Source organism: Saccostrea echinata, unplaced genomic scaffold, assembly GCF_033153115.1.
Source record: "Saccostrea echinata isolate AGI-Se365-2 ecotype Australia unplaced genomic scaffold, CSIRO_AGI_Sech_v1 ptg000028l, whole genome shotgun sequence".
NCBI lineage: Eukaryota > Metazoa > Mollusca > Bivalvia > Ostreida > Ostreidae > Saccostrea > Saccostrea echinata.
The window spans coordinates 16649961-16668166 of NW_026889777.1; the positions used below are offsets into that span (position 1 = coordinate 16649961).

At 32.9% G+C, this 18206-nt stretch overlaps 1 protein-coding gene across 1 annotated transcript; it reads right to left on the reverse strand.

Annotated features, from left to right (window-relative positions):
- Nucleotides 1–3916: 3916 nt before the first annotated feature.
- On the reverse strand, nt 3917–9771 carry LOC133193832 (collagen alpha-2(VIII) chain-like). The gene is made up of 4 exons (XM_061329762.1): nt 9753–9771; nt 5470–5553; nt 5053–5134; nt 3917–4388 (listed from the first exon to the last, which is right to left on the reverse strand). The coding sequence occupies exons 2-4, from the start codon at nt 5539–5541 to the stop codon at nt 3994–3996; spliced, it is 549 nt and encodes a 182-aa protein (XP_061185746.1). The 5' UTR covers nt 5542–5553; nt 9753–9771; the 3' UTR covers nt 3917–3993.
- Between the last annotated feature and the right edge of the window lie 8435 nt (nt 9772–18206).

Below are 18206 nucleotides of genomic sequence, written 5' to 3' on the forward strand. Positions count from 1 at the left end.
CAATGCATCTGCTTAACCCAAAGACAGACAAATCCCAACTAAAATCTAGAAGGAAAATCTTTTGTTCTTAAATAAGTTCCACTTGTTTGCCATTTTACTCTTTGAGATGATACTCTAATGATCAATTTGATACCCATACCCCAGTCATAATCGAGTTATGTCCTTATTAGGGGATACATCTTAGTACTCTAAACTTAAAATTGAACGACTTCATGATATCATTAAGTAATGTAAATCAAAAACACTGTCGGATATTGTGATACTATAATATCAAGGTGACCTAATTAATAGTTCTTTCAAGAAGATCGTTACTGACTTTGCTTCACTGGCATGTCTTTAGCAATTAAGGTCTATTTCATCACTTTATTACCATATATTTACGTGAAAATAAAATGAAGATCAATACATCTTATAATGCCTTTTAATAAGCTAAATCAGAGGATCAAAAGATATATATTTATTTACATTTCCAAATATTTTCCCTCGAGATTCTCTGCAAAGTAGAAAAAGTTCACGTTCTCATGAACTACCATGGGATGAGTAGGAATATTTCCATCGTGATGTGATTGAAAAAAAATGCAAACTTTTTTTTCTCCAAAAATGATCGTTGAATGACAAAAAAATGTGGCAAGCTATTAGAAAATAATGTAAATATAAAATATGAATCTTATTTTTGAGAATTCATGAGGTACATGAACTACAACGCGCTTCATGAAATATGCCGGCGTGAAGCGTCGTGAATTCTCAGAATTTAAATTCATTTCTTAAATATACTGTTGTCTACAAAAATGTGTGAATCCTTAACGTTTTAAGGTTGACGTTGACAACTATTTATGAACCTATGGCTCTAGAATTTATTTAAGTTTTGGAAATATTCCATGTTTTCAAACTTAAATAAACATTAAAACTAAAGAAGCATAATGTTTTAACCTTTATTTATTACTTGCCATTTCTAATATCGTCTTAAGATGAATTTCAGGATGAAACGTTTACTTGATCACATTTTTCCATTGGCCTGCTTCATAGGTTTTGCTTTTTCAGATGCAAAGTATTTTTAAAATCACCAATGCTTGTGTATTCTAAAACAAATCATTGTTATTGTGTTCAATATCTAAATAGAGTTTTTACGTTAATGTTAATAGATGAGTTTTGAAATACATTAATCCACTCCACTGTCTCTTCCGCCCCCGTGGCGCAAAAGTTATCGGCGCGTTTGCTATGGAGTTGCGGTGTAAGGAGTTGAACCTTAGGTCGTGGGTTCGAATCCAATGCGGGACATGGTGACCGGACTGTATAAATCGAGGTTCCGTGTCGCAGTAGATCCCTCACTGCTCATTGTCTCTGAATGCCTAGCATACTTATAAATTTGCAGTCTTCAACTGGCAAGTGGTGGCGTCTCCACAGGAGTGAAAGATTCTAGAAAGGGACTAAAACAACAAACAAACACTATTGTTTACATGAACTAGCCTAAGGTCATATTCAGCACATAATGACGTAAGTTGTGAACCAGTGAGGATATCAAATTTACTCTCATTATGTAAATGGCTTTAGAGATATCTATGCTTATATATCCTAGTTTTCAGTTTTTACGTGACACGTGTTTTCATTGTACTGTGGTTTCATTCTACTCGGAAAATTTTAACGTGACCCAACATGAACCGTCTTTTTCTCGGCTATTTTTTTTTTTTATTGCAATCACGTTCTGTTTAATATAGTTTTTATAGCTTTAAATTTCCATAATACTACGAAGAATAATATGAAGAACTGTGGTTCTATTCGAAATTTTAATACATTATTCAATGTTAGATTCTTCTGCAATGCTTCTTCTGTAAATTGATTACATTTTTTATACAGTCTTTTTGAAACTAAACTTCCTAAGACTTAAGTACCTGCTATTAATGAATGCAATTATGTTCGTTGTCAAGATATACAAGGGTCGTTCAATAAATAATGCAAAATACAGTATATCACAGTAAATGTTGAACTGATCTAATTTAATTTTTTACGGTTGAAAAGGTCTATTAAAGAAGGAAAATCGCATGCTTTTTCCCTACTGTCCTCGCAAAGGAATTCACTTTCAAAGTAAGCATCGTCACCATAATGAGCTGAAAAGTGTTTAAAAACTGACCTCTGTCAAACTGATAAAATGAGCGACTATGTAAAAATGTCCTTTATTACATAAATCGCCGAAGACTTCATATTAAAGATATGATTTTTTATATGTGGAAAGAATAGTCTTTAACGCTGTATCGTTTTTAGATGCATTCAGAAATTCAAAAGTAAAAAAAGGAATGTGAAAATATAGATATGCAAACGCATGAAAACAATTAAAAAAGAAGATTGTACAATATTAGATATGCCATAGAAAATGAAATTCATCAGTGTCTTTGATGCTTCCCTAAAGATGAGTTTGCTGAGGTTTTCTGGTCATAAATAAAAAGACTTAAGATATATGAGTAGGGTTACAGGGAATACCTTGAGGGATTGAAAATGTTAAGAATTGTATTACGTACTTTTCTTATTAGATGAACTTTTGCATTATTTTTATTGAACGACCCTTGTCATGAAAATATACATTTAAGTTTGACAATAACAATTTTTAAAACTTTATAAAAACAATGGATTTAAAATGATTTTTTTTCTTTTTAAGAACTTTGGGTCATTAAACAAAGCCTGGATGAGCAAAACGGTTCACACGTATCTGCTAATCTAGTCTGAACAATCTAATCATAACATTTTTAACTTATTGCTTTGAATAATAGACATACACTCTCTCTTTTTATGCTATCTGATGTAAAAGTAATGATTCTATTTTCAAAGAGAAGTTATCACAGGAATACCACTGGCCAACTAGACTAGATCTAGCACTGTCTGACACCAGACAATAATCATTGATTGAATTTGAGTGAATCTGTTGAAAAATGAAAAAAAGGTGAAAACATCAAACAGTGATCGATCTCAAAAAATATTAACAAACAACATAAATCTGTGAGGAGGATATAAAACATGGACCCCTGGAAATAACAGACGTAGGATCAGGTGCCTAGGAGGAGTAAACATTCCCTGTTGACCGGTCACACCCGCCGTGAGCCCTTTGTATTAATAAGGTAGACTGAACGTTCCATAGTCAAACTCAGTATAAAAACAAAGACCTTTTGTTGAATACTGTACATTGGATTTCAAACTTTATATGGTAAGAGTTATAATTTCAGTTTTCAACTTGCCCACCTAACTACATATGGGTATCATATAGAAAATAAGTCCATGCAATTTCAATCTTACGCCTTTTTTTCCCTTTTTATTAACTTGGATTTTTACTGAAATTAGCAAAAAAGTACATAGTGTAAATTTGTTGTGATTGTTAATTTTAAAAAAGAACATAATTTTAGAATAGAAGAAAAATAAAGAGCAATGAATTAAAATCAAGTTTTCAAACTTTGGTGTGCTTTTTTGTAAGTTCTTTTTTTTTAAAAAAAAAAAGGAAAAAATTGTTTTCTAATCGGTTCCAATGGATGGCTTTATTAAGAATGTTATAAATAAGAACCTAGAAAGTGAATAGATCATAAAATATACAACTTTGTCTTCCCGAAGTATATAGGCCTTTGTCCTAAAATTAAAAATCTCATGCCCCTCTGATTAAGTTTTCTTTGCAAAGATTGGACCAAGAATCAGCACTGAAGGTAATATATTGAAGCAACTTTTTTTTTTTTTCAAACTTAACATTAAAGCATGATCGATATCATTTTATATAAGAATAACATAAATAACAAATTGTTCTTCTTTTAAGTTATAATATGTCTGCTTTACATAAATTCTGTAATGAAAATATAAAAACTATCAGATCTTAGAGATGGGGGGGGGGGGGGGCATTTACAATGCAAAGATTTTCGTACCAAATAACAATTAAAACAAAAAATGAAGTGTCAAAACGATTTATTTTTTAATGATCAATATTTCAATCTATTTTGCAAAAGCTGTTTGTCAGACGACTGACTAATACAACCGAAAGCCGGAAAATGAATTGGCTGAGAACTTGTATCTGTATCTCCTTGAGGATTTCCATTTCGGGGAAGTTTGGACCCAAACCTTGTTGCCTCTTCTAAGGGACAAGATTGCCATATTACTCCCCATGTTGTAAGCCGAGGATACTCTTCCAGACACAGACTCGACTACTAATCTTCCATTTTTCACCAACCAAAGAGCATCTCCTTTGCCTCGTTGTGGCATGGACGTGAAGAAGAAGACGTATACTCCGCTTGAGGGGGCGCGGAAAATACCCCGTCTGTACGCTCTCCCTAAGTTGTATGTCACACGAGAGTACCTTATAACCTGCTTAGCGCGATATATTTTCTGATTACCGAGATATGCAGTGAAGGCCACCTTTCGTCCTGTAACAAACACATAATATTTTAATAAAAACAAAAATTCCGTGGTCTATAAATTTGCATATAAGTTGATAGCAAAGATTGTAAAAAAAAAAAAATGCATATTTCCTTTAAAAGCCAAGTTATGCTGGTTACGATTATTACAATATTCTTTTTTTTTTCTTTTTTTTTTTTTTTAAAGAAAAAAGAAAAGTAAGTATACGAAAGAGAAAAAATAGTCTAAAAAATGTATTTCTATCTAAAATAAGGTACAAAAATGATCAGAGCATCGTTTACAACGACCTTGTTTAATAGAATTTAAAGCCGAATTCATGAGAGACAAAAACATAATCGTTCACAAAGTTTCACCTCTTCGCTGTAAGGTTGTTTTGTATAGCCATCAAGATCTCTTGATCATAAACATCTTTGATTGCCAACATCGTTTATTGCTTGACACCTTAATATGTTACAGCTTAAATTTGAATTTTACAGAGAATGTTCTTTTTAAGCATACTTCAACAATATCTTCAAATAAGGATATTGTTTCTCTGCCAGGAACATTAACTCTTTAAATTATCTTTTAAACAGTCGACACATAGTTACACTCTAATATTCTGTTATTGGTATTCTTTTTTACTTAACATTGATAAAATCATGCTGAACATTGATAAAATCATGCTGAAATCACCTCTCCAGTGACGATGTGATTTCCTCCACCATCCTCTTTTATTTATTGCCCTGGTCTCAGGACTCCTGATATTTTCATCTTCCTGTAAGAATACATTAAAGAAAAAAATGTCGGAGACAAGATGAATCTTAAAACTGCTGTGAAAGATTGTTATCAATTACAGAATCGATGTTATTTTCTCCATTCTGACTTTAACAATACTGGATATTTGTTGCCAAGTGTATTACGACAGCGATCATGCAGAATATCTAAGTATGTAAAAGTTGTCCTATATGATTCAAGTTTCTCAAACACGTAGGTACCTAAACATTTTCTGAAATGAGCTTTTAAAACAAATACAGAGCAAAATTCTCCCTCTCTCCCTCCCTCTCTCTCTCTAAACATCCCTCAATCCATTTCTTTTTCTTTCCTTCTTACCGAACGAACAGTCTCCAAAGCCACGAACAAAACCAAACTGATCAGACACAGGTAAGACACTCTAACAAACATTATGTTGGATACCTGAAATAAGAATGTCACATTATGCATATCAGTCATTTTTTTCCAAAATGGGAATGCTCAAGATTCTCCCAAGTGTCCACTGTATGGAAACAACTATGTAACAACTCAATGATGTTTTCTCTTTCAGAAAAAAAACTAGAAGAATCCCGATGTTTCCTAGTACATGTAGTTACTCTTTGTTTGAAACTGGAGGATTCCCTTCAAGTTTTTTTTAAAGAAAGGAAACTATTACGTTCTTATGCCATATTGTTCCCCAACTTTCGGAAATTAGTAGAATTCTGACAATCCCAAGTAGTTTCCCATCGTAGGAGACTTAGGGATTCCCTTCAAGTTTCTATGACACGGAAACTACCACATGCTCTGATTCCATGTGGTTGCCCAATGTATGAAAATCAGTGGAATCTTCAGATTTCTCATAGGAAACTTCATGGAGACTTGGACACATCAGGTTTGGGCAACTCAATGGAATCGCAGCGTTGTAGTTTCCATCTGCAGAATAACTCAGCATCCGCTATGGAAACCAACGGGAAACAGGATGTAAACATTATGTTTCTCTGTGGTTTCCATGTAGTTTCCCATAACAGGAATTTACTTTTTGCACCCGCTGAATATATACTGAAACGCAAAAGAAACGCAACATCCTAATTTTAGGGGGGGGGGGGGAATTATATTCAGGTTATAACTTTGTACTTAAAAAGTTCTTCAACTTCTTCTTTAAACCTTAGAAAGTAACACATAACAACTCTTAAATCATCCCCCTTCCGACCATTCAATTACAGTGTGCTAGTCCGCCGTGTACAACAATTGCAGCTCGATTTCTACGATGCATTAGGTTTATCGGTCTCTTCATCTGAACGAAAAAAAAATATTCTTAAGCATTTTAAGTGCCTGTTTTTCAGATACTGAGGTCGAATTTTCTCTAACCTGGCGTAGTGTAGTAACCCTTGGACTTCCGGTCAAAGAACTGTCATTCATGCTTATGAAACGCATGAGCCTGATGAGTCGTTATGTAGTGCATATTTGCATCTGCAACTCTCCTTTACCTTTATTTTGAGAATTTCCAGCAAGAGCAATGAAATTGCGTGTTTTAATTCATTTTGAGGCTTCGCCTCGGTCAATATTGATATTTTTCTGGTGAATAACAAACCAAATTCACCACCGAAAGAGTCCATTATTGTATAATATCAGATTTTTAAAAGAGATAAAAACACGTTTGTTTTACACTACCTTTCTGACACTTTATATGCAGATTGAAATAAGGTGTAAAGTTTATGACATTCTCAAGTTTGCAGTTATTTGACGTCATTTTCAATTATGACGTCATATATTTGTAGTTCAGAGAAGTGAAGGCACAGAGGACACTGCGATATTCTCTGGGAAGCCTTAACGTACCTGCGTTCTTTCTTAATACTTCTTACTATGTAAGAGAATTTAGATATTTGCCACAATTCTTGCCCAGGGAATTTTTCCTTTACATTCAATTTTTCCTTGAAAGAAACCCAACAATATTTTTCGAGTTTTTTCTGTTCACACTTTCACAATTCATCTATTTCTTTTCTGAGCTAGTGCCTGATTTTATTGCACTTTACATTCTTTTATATCGCTTCTTACAAACGCTACACTTTGCATTCTTTTATATCGCTTCTTACAAACGATACACTAAATAACTAACAAGTTTAAAAACTTTACTAGGAAATGAAGTGGGTCGGTACGTGATCAAATCTTCTGAGAAGGCCTTCGGCCTTCACAGGATTTGATCACGTGACCGACCCACTCCATTTCCCAGTGAAGTTTTTAGACTTGTTATTTATTTAGTGTAGCATAAGTTGGTGCAACTTTGACTCCAATGGCCGTGTCTAAATTTAATCTGCGAATAATTTCATCAAAATTCATGAAATTGTTTTCGAAGATTATTGAAGACTTTCCAAACTACTTTGCTTTTAAAAGTTTTCAATTAATCTCGGGAAAAAACTTCTCAAAGCGTAACTAAATTTTAGCCCTTTTGATGTCATAGTGACAATGTTGATTTTTGTATGTGTGTAACTAAGCAATATATTGTCAAACTCCTGAACTGAAAATGAAACCGGTAGAGTTTATTTCGGTGTAATGATTTTTTGTTGCTGTTATACAATTTCTTATGTGGACATACTATAGGCCTATATGAGTGTTAACAATCAACAAGAATCTCTAACTGAATTTACTGCCAGATGTCTTGCATGGACAGGGTGTAATACTGAAAATGTTTGAGGTGGTTTAGAATTCAGATATAGAGATGAGAAAAAAAAATTCGGTGACCAAGAAAGAGTTGTCAGTGTTTTTGGAGTAGCTTCCTTTTACATTTACGAACCTTCATAGAATCAGCTTACCGAGGAAAATTCGAAATACATACATACTCATACTCATGTCAAATCTCATCACTGAAAGACAAATATTCAATGATCAGAAATAAATCTTATAATGTTTTTCTTTGATCACGTTTTTTGTTTTCATAAATGCGCATTGATAGCGTTATCCGTCATCCTAACAAAAAAGAATTATAGTAAACTATAGTTAACTATAGTATCAAAATTTTCAGTATAGTAAATCAAAGTTTTTACTATAGCTAATTAAAGTATTTTTACTATGAATTTCAGGTCGTTATATTTTATTTTTTTAAATTCCTAAAGCAATTTTCTGATATTAAAAGGAAATATTTCATGTATAATTATATATTGTTTCAAAAATTTATATACAGGTAAACTTCGTTATCTCGACATCGACGGGACCATCGGAAAATGTCGAGATATCCGAGGTGTCGAGATATCAGAATTGAGACTTGACATCTAAGATTTCATTGCATACCAAAACAGACAAGCTCATTATATGTACATGACTTTAATATAGACTGTAGCTCATCATATTTCAGAATTCCCTCTATTTTTATTAAAAATCTAAGAAGTTATTATAAAACGTGTTCTTTATCGAAATCTTTCCAAATTCACAAAGTTTCAGTACAAAGTTACAGCATTGAGCTGCATTTGGATGTAACTTGCCTTTTCGTCAGAACAGGATACGAAATGCGCTCTATAAACTTCGAACCGTATAAAGTCGACATCCGATATACGGTAAAAAAAAATTAAATGCCGATTATTTTTTTCTAGTGTACATTAAAATTAATTTTTTTAAAAAGATTTGAGTATCTAAACTAACGTAGTAATGTTACAGATACACGAATTACGCTGATTCGGTCAATCGTGTCATTAATTGGATTATTTCCTGTTGAATACATTTTATCATTAAAACATTTTTTTTAATTCCTTAGTTTGAATTATTCAGTGTGTTTGTTATTCATTGTAATTTAGTTATCTTTTTCAAATTTAATAGTTAGGTTTCGATATAAATAACAGTCTGTACATCTACGCAGAATCATGTAGATTTAGCAATGATATTACCCAAGCTCAATTAACTTATCAAAGACGCCGAAGGGGCTTGGGATTCACCTACAAACACAGTCTATAGAATTAATTAAGCAGCGTGCAGTCAAAACATGGGTGTGAAAGGTGTGAAACTTTGATGACGTCGAGATACCCGGAGTCGTCCGTGCGTGACGAGCGACCCTATCAGACAAACAGTTAGGTTCAGTAGAGCAGAAAATTGCCGATGTCGACATATACCAGGTAAATTTTGCTCTTGGGACTGTGAATATACGTCGAGATAACCCGGGTTGTCGACAATACCAAGGTCGACATATCAGAGTATTTGCAAATCATTTATATAGTAAATACTGCCGGGACCGCGGAAGGATGTTGACATATCCCAGGTTGTCGACATATCCGATGTCGAGATACCGAAGTTTATCTGTATATATAAAATTTATATATATAATGTGTATTTTAGGAAGTACATGTATTAAGGCTCTAAATCTTCAAAAAAGTTCTAAAGTAAAGTTTCATAGTAAATCAAAGTATTTACTATAGTTATCTATAATAAACTATAGTTAACTATAGTAAATGTTGTTAGCGAAATATATCTCGATCAAAGAAAAACATATGATTCAAATAATGGATAATATTGGAACAATGAGATGAAACAACAAGGTCATGAGATGAGAACTAGAATAAGAAGCAACTTAAGGTTCACATTTGATAAGTTCTACTCACAATCAATTAAAAAAAACATCAAGAAAAAATACTGAAAAGGTTGAATAATATCATATTTACCAGTTTCTTCCTTGGTCAGCTTCTCATAAAAACAGAGACCACTTTTTATACATTTTCTTCTGCCACCTGCTGTTTCATCATCAATATTACCCTGAATTACATCTTTGTTCTCTTTCGTGCAACACAAATTGACGAATATATTTTAATTCATAATTATAAAAAAGCATATTTTCTAGATATCAAATTTGATACTTTTTCAATTATTGTTTATTTTGTTAAAATACCCACCTGTTACTTGTGCAAATGAAATAAAAGATATTGTTAATTGGAATAAAATAATATTCGTGTGTTTAATGATTTTGATATGAAATGTTTGTTTCGAAACAACCTGTTTCATCTTCATTTGAATAAAAGAAGTATCGACTAAAACTGTATCAAACGTTTGAGTCGTATTTCTTTTTTTAACTTAGAGGGCTAAAACAACATGTTACTTACATAGAAGAGTTTTATCAAGTAATAATGATGTTTATTAAAACTCTTCTGTATCGTCTATATAAGTAACATGTTGTTTTATCTCTATAAATAATAATGATGCTAACAATTTTATAAATTAGACTAAATAAGGCCTGTTCTTCTTTCATAAAGACAAAGCAATGATGACATGTGTTTATATACACAATTTTTGGATTTATATGGCATTCATACTTTTTCTTTGTCATTTTGAATTATAATCTGATATTTATATGAACACAGGGAAGGACAATCATTATCAAAATTTTAAATACTTCCTTTTCTTCAAACATTAAAAAGCAAATATTCCTGAATCAAGAAACGATCAAGAATCGTCAAAGACAAAGACAATATTTCTCCTTCAATAATTCTTTTGATAAGAAATAGGTAGAAGACATTCCGAAAGAAACACATTAATTTTTCTCTCACATTTATGAATAAATAATATTGCATCTAAAACACATCAACAAAATGAATATTTTCAAAGTGAAGAACCGCTTCTTTAGCTGATATCTGGACGGATTACGTTGGACCTTCCACTAGGATTAGGACAGAAATAGCATATCATTACGTGTATATTAACGTGATTCCAGTAGGTGCATATAACATATAGAGATTTATTGACAAAACCATTGGTAAGGCCATTACTTAGACTTTCAGACCCATCTAGGTTCGAATTATTTTATACCAGGGCTATTTCAAAACATTGTACATGAATAAGGTATTATGTAGTAAAAATCGACTGCTACCAAGGTTGGTTTCAAAAGCTTCTTGCAGACCCTTAAAATAGGCTTGATGAAGATATATTTTAACTGTTAAAAAACAAGAGGCCCAAGGGCCTTAACAGTCACCTGAGTATAATGCAACAATTTAAAGGATTCACAGAGTATAAAATAAACTGATAGATGAAGCTTTGTTGCCCAAAAGCAAGAGAAGTAGGTAGATCAGAATCAACAAAAAATTAGTTCAATATTCAGTAACAACTCATATATTAAGTTCTAATCTGTCCCCCACTTATCACTATCACCATGCAGACTATTAACAAACTATTAGTCTTTAGCTTCTGTACTATTTTTAACCCTGTCTAATATTACAACCTCTCACTTTGACCTCTCTTGGTCTTTGAAGAACATTTAATAAGATAAGTTATTGTGGTCTCATTTTTATTTATCTAGTATTTTCAGGTCTACCTGATCATTAAATCTAAAAAAGTTCTTTTTGTATTAAACAATAAAACATCTTGCATAATTCTCTTATTCTATTAACCTTTCAAATACATTATTTACAGTGATTAATTATCAAAGGTGAATGGAAAGGGGGAATAACATCTCTCAATAGAATACAAATTAATTGAGCTCTGCCCAGGACCAGAACGCTTGGCCAAATGGTCCAGATGTTCAAAAATCTGGTAAAAATACCCTTGCTTATTAAAACTTTTATTAAGTATGCCTACGATATGCCCAGAAGCGGAAAAGTTTTTCAGGTACAATGCATTTTCACTACAAATTCCGCACAGCCCTACCCTAACACCAGAACCCCCGACCCAGGGTCAAGGAATTTACAAAATTGGAAGAGTTACCCTCATCATCATAACATGCACTTCAAAAACTATATTATCAATAGCCACCTCCCGTACACCAGAACATCTGACCCAGAGGCCATGAAACTCACAATTCTGGAAGAAGCACGCTTGCTCATCATAACTATACACTTAGTTTCTTTGATTTATAACCAAAAGCAGAAAAAGATATTTTCAAAGATATGTTTTTTCACTATATAATCAATAGAGCCCCATGCCCTTCCACCACCAGAACCCCTAACCTTGGGCCTTATATTTCGCAATTTTGGAAGAGGCACCCTTGCCTATCACAATCATGCACTTAGTTTGCTTCAATAATGTCCAGGGGCAGAGAAGATTTTCAAAGAATGCATTTTCACTATATAATCAATAGAATCCCGCCCTCACCAGAACCCCTGACCCAGGGGCCATGAAATTCACAACTTTATGGAAGAGGCACCCTTGATCATCATAAGTATGTACTCAGTTTATTTAATACCCAGGAGCAGGGAAGAAGATTTTCAAAGAATTATTGAATTTTCACTATATAATCAATAGAGCCCCGCCCTAACACCAGAGCCCCTGACCCAGGGACCATAAAATTCACAATTTTGGCATCCTTGCTCATAATAACTACATGTATGTACTCAGTTAGTTTGTTTAATACCCAGGAGCAGAGAAAAAGATTTTCAATATATTGAATTTTCACTATATAATCAATAGAACCCCGCCCTAGCACCAGAACCCCTGATCCTGGGGCCGTGAATTTCAAATTTAGGTAGAGGTCTCAATGCTTATTACAATCATGCTAACAGTTTGACTGCTTGATGTCCAGGAGTAAAGAAGAAGATTTTTAAAGACTATTAATTTTGATGGTTTTGGTCCCATCCCTCGGGCCCCAGGGGGACAGGGCAACAAATTCACATTTTTGTTCCCCTTCACCCATAGTTGCTAAATGTTGAAATTGGTTGAAATTGGTTCACTGGTTCCAGAGAAGCTGAAAATGTTCAAAAGTTTACGACCGACGAACAACGCACGGCGACGGACGAAAAGAGATAACAATAGGTCACCTGAGTTACTCAGGTGACCTAAAGATGGGGATAAAATGGTTCGATTTTGTGCTATTTCCTGTTCAACCTGATCGAAAGTGGTGGTAATGGTTGAAGGAAAAGTGGTTGACTGAGACATGTACTTTTATTCTTTTAGACAGTATATCTAATTTCAAAAGAGACATTGCAGTCTTGCAAATTAGCATAAGAAATTTCTAGAGTTTTCATGGAAATATGGAGATAACGAACATTAATAAATCTCAGAAGACCATTGAAACAATACAAATAGTGAACAGAGCAAACGAGGTGGGATCAGGTGCCATGGAGGAGTAAGCATCCCCAGTCGACTGGTCACACCAGCCGTGTGCCCATTGTCATGATCGGGCAAACAGAAAAATCCGTAGACAATTCAGTGTTTAAATAATAGCCTTGTCAAATGATGACTTTAAACGAGACTGTTGATAGACTTGTTTCTTCAACTTGTTTGTCAATAGCTTACCTCGTTTTAAAAATTGTTCGTACGTGGAGCATGCTTTTGCGTATCGAACCAGCTGGGAGGTATAAATCCCATATGCAGGTGATAAGGGTGTATTGCTACATTAGTAAGGGAAGTTGACGATTGAAAAGTTGAAGTCATCACGTGTATCATAAAGTTTGTTCTTAGGTTACCATAAACGTCTTTTTCTAGTAAAATATCCAAATATGAAACAGAGGTGTCAGATTCTGTGATATCTTTTATTTCAAGCTCACTAGGATATATCGAATCGACATATGAATGGAAGTAACTATTATTAATTGATAATACGTCGTCGATATATAATGTCGAGTTGAAGGCCACAGCAAGTGTCTTTTTCTTCTCATGTATAAGTTCTTGAATAAATTCTCTCTATATGAATACAGAAATATGTCAGCTAATAACGGGGCGCAATTGGTACCCATGGAAATTCCGACAGATTGTTTGAAGACCTGATCTCCAAAAAACTACATAGAAATTGTCAATCAGAAACTTAAGCATCTTTATAAAATCTACTATAATAGTACCTCAGAGTACTTGTGTGCACAATCAGAATGTTTTTATGAAAATAATTTTGCTAATGACTAATGACAAGGTAAGTAAACTTACGAGTTCCATTTTATTGAAAAAACAGCTGTCTATGATGTCAAAAAAGCCTGGATTTAACTTGATCGTAAAGAATGATATATGAAGATAACGAACAGTAATGGAGTCAGTTGAAATCATACAAATAATGAGCAGAGCAAATACGGACACATAAAAAATTCAGAGATGAGATCGGGTGCCATGGAGGAGCAAGCATCCTTTGTCCACTGGTAACACCCACCATGTGCTCATTGTCATGATCGGGCAAACGGATAAATCTTTTGATATAATGGCCTAACAATTTGTATGAAAAACGTCAATCAACATTCAATTTAACGACATATTGTATTGCTGACAAGTTCGTATGTATCGACCATGGAATTTCAAGTGCAAAATATTGACTTAAAACGAGACAGTTGATATCCTTATACTATCAACTTCTATATCAATAATTTGCCCCATTTTAGAAATTGTTTGTATGTAGAGCATGCCCTTGCGTATTAAATCAACTGGGAGACAACTTCACATGCATTTTATGCATGATAATGATATATTGCTAAATACGAGGGGTTATCAAAAAGTTCGTGGACTGATGCGATAAAATTAATACTATGTAGTCTGTGCTTACAAAATTTACGAAAAACATAAATCAACAAAAGTTTAAGAAATGTTGAAAATTTTAACTTGATACGTTGATAATCTGCCAAATTATTCTAAATTAAAAAGGACATTATATGATCACCCGGCGCGGTCGCCCTTTAGTTTCATGACGTCCGACAGCGTCATTGTTTCTCAATGTCCACTCCGTCTACCTTACACACTTATCTTGATGTGATTACCTGGAGTTAAGTAAGGACTTAAGTCCGTCTTGTTTATGTGACTTTACAATGTCATGAACAGCTGCTTTCAATGCATATAATATTGTAAATGTATCTATACATAAGGAAAGATCCTCACGTGATTATACCAGAATACTTAGCTTGATGGAGTTCAATTTCTAACACACATGATCAACGTCACTTTTCGACGTGACTGATTTTTGACATCCTTACTACAAATTGACTTTAACTGTGCATCTTTCATCTCTCTGAATCTTTTTGGCTATTTAAAACGAGTACTCTGGATGTGTTTTTTTTTTCTGTTGCCCGTTTAAACATTCCTTAGGTATATACCAGTTTTTCCAGGTGCGAAACTTTAAAGAATGTTGGAAACAGAAACCCCTCACCCTTTTGACGTCATTTTTGAGCCCTTAATTTTTTGTAAACTCCAAATAAATTTACGATAAAATTTCATAGAATTTACAGAATGGGGTAAAAATTGCAAATTTTACGGAGCAATTGTGTTGTACCACATGCCTGGATTATCCGGATTTTTTGACGACAAATGCTCATATCAAAAGAGTTTTTCTCAGTTACACTCAGGTAGAAAAAACGTCATATTTGAGGATGCGCCGCTTGGACATACCATTGCTTACAAAAACAATAACAATTTATTAAAAAATAAAACTTATGATTTATGGTTTATTCTATCGATAGAAAAGATGATGCTAACTGAACGTATTAAAATTCATTGATGTACCTAAAGCGGTTTTAATTTTATGGCGATAGTCCACGAACTTTTTGATAACCCCTCGTAAATAAGGGAAAATGTTGAAAAGTTCAATGTATTTCATTTATCATACAGTTTAGTTGTTAGTCACCATTAACTTGTTTTTCCTGCAAAATATCCAAATATGCAACAGATGTGATAGATTCTGTGGTGTCTTTTATTTCGAATTTAAAGGGATATATCGAATCAACGCAAGAATTAAAATGAATATTATTTTTTCCGTTTCAAGTTGGTATTTATTTATATTTAAATAATTTGTGTAGATTAGGTTGTTCCAGAGTATCTTTTATTCAAAATGTTCGAATTCATTAAAAAAATCAAAATTTGTCAAGTAATCAGAAAAAAACAACAACACATCAACAGTCGATCGTACACTTGAAAACATTTTGATAATCTGTTGTTCTATTCTTGAATTGTTAAGTAATTTTAATACTGAATGGATGGTGAAAAAAGTCATAAAGGCAATAAATGCCCTAAGAAAATTGAACGCATAAAAGTTTTGGTCTATCACAAGAAATTCTCAATTATTTATCATAATTACTGCCGGGTTGCCAAGATTATAATAAAACATATTTAACATTGATTGAAATAAATGTTAATGTTTTCAATACCACAAAAAACAAAATAAAAACATTCTTGATGAAAAAAATGTTGCGCTTGATAATAAACTCCGATCTTTGTGTATTCTTTTTTCAGTAACCATTAATATTTGAACATTTTTATTTTGTACTACGAAATTTTTCTATACTCTACTGGATTATCAGTCCACAAAAAATGTTCCTAGTATTTTTCCCACTTGCAGCGTATGTCCAAAAATATTTATCATTTACTCGTGATATTTTAATGTGCCATTTGTTTGCAGGAGGGGCATGTACGTTAAGGCCAGCTTTCCATTTCGTATACTGCAGTTCTCTCCCCTGATTATCAATCCAATGTGTAGTATTCCATCTTCCTTGAATGTATGCAGACTTTTCAGCCCAATAGCTAGGACTTGTCCTCTCTGTAAAGCAAGTAATACTGTATGGGTAGTTTATTTTACCGATAATAATATATATAAGCTCTGCACGATGTCTACAGATAGTAATTTATCGGAAGTTATTTTGGCCTCCATATAAGATATCAAGTAGCTTAAATTTCTTCCTTATTTAGCCAATTTTAACTTGTCAAACATGTAATTGAGTCTAGAAAACATTGATTTTCTGAAGAATAGACAAATGTGAAAATCTCCTACATGTAATAATTTTCATAATTTATAATTTTCCCATTTATTCCTGCCAAACATGTCAGTTTTAATTTGATTAATTAAAAGGTAAAGCCAAAAGGTTGACCGTCAACATTGTGGCACAGGGGTAAAATTAAGACAAGAAAAAAATGTTATACTAATTAAACCTATCTATCAAAAGGATCGTCACTGAAATATGTTAAATTTTCTGAGGTGTGATGAATGTTAGAAAAGACAGTGTTAGACCATGTTAGTCTACGACACAAGTTACTAAATATAGAATACGGTAAAATAAGAACTCATATAATAGTTTCATTATCTAATAAATACAAATTATCTACTCTACAAATTTTCTAATCTAGAAAAGTATCTAATCTACAAATTATCTAATCTAGAAAAGTATCTAATCGACAAATAACCAAACCTACAAATTATCGTAATCTACACACTATTTTTAATATTTTACGTTCCATTCTTGAAAAGTGCACATGTATAGTTAATATTAATAAATGAAAACTTAAAAATAGAATCTTAAGTACGGCATTTAGACAAAAGATATCGTAAGAGTTTCAAATGCAAATTGGGTCTCGACTATCAGAATATACAATGCATGTATATATTATTGTTATTAATGGTTGACAGTATTATAGACAAATTTACCATTGATATAAAACTTTTTAAAATACACTTAATTGTAAAAATAAACAGTTCTTAAAGGCTACGCTTAAAAATAATATATATTTGTGTTACCTTTTCAATCAAAATAAATCTTATTTGAAAATTGTATTCCGTACAATGAATTTATTTCATGTTCTACTTAATTATCATTCCACAAAAAATGCTTCTGGCATTTCTCCCACTTGCAGCATGTGACCAGAAATATCCACCATTCGTTCGTACAATTTTAATGTTCTTTTTATTTGCAGTGGGTACAATAAGGCCAGCTTTCCATTTCGTATACTGCAGTTCTCCCCCTTGATTATCAATCCAATGCGTAGTATTCCATCTCCCTTGGATGTATGCAGACTTTTCAGCCCCATAGCTAGGGGTTTTCCTCTCTGTAAAGCGTGTAATAATACTGTATGGGTAGTTTATTTAAAAGAAATTCATATATATATTTACTTGTTTGAATAGTTATCATGTCGCAGTAGATACTGGCACAAAAAGATATAGTTAGTGCCGAATAAAAATATTAATTTGCAGCCTTCTACTAGCAGGTGGTGGCAACCAAAAATGGAGGGGGGGGGGGGGGTTGAGGAGATGTAAAGCAAGCAAACAAAATAAAATACAAGTGCACTTAATTATGAAATGCTTAAATCAGAACATGTCATATAATAAAGATGTGCAGCTGTAGCTCTCTATCTAATCTACAAATTATCTAATCAATAAGTTAAAATAAAAATATTCTAATAAAAATATCTAATTTAAAATAATTCTAATCTGAAAATAATCTTATCTAAAATTAACC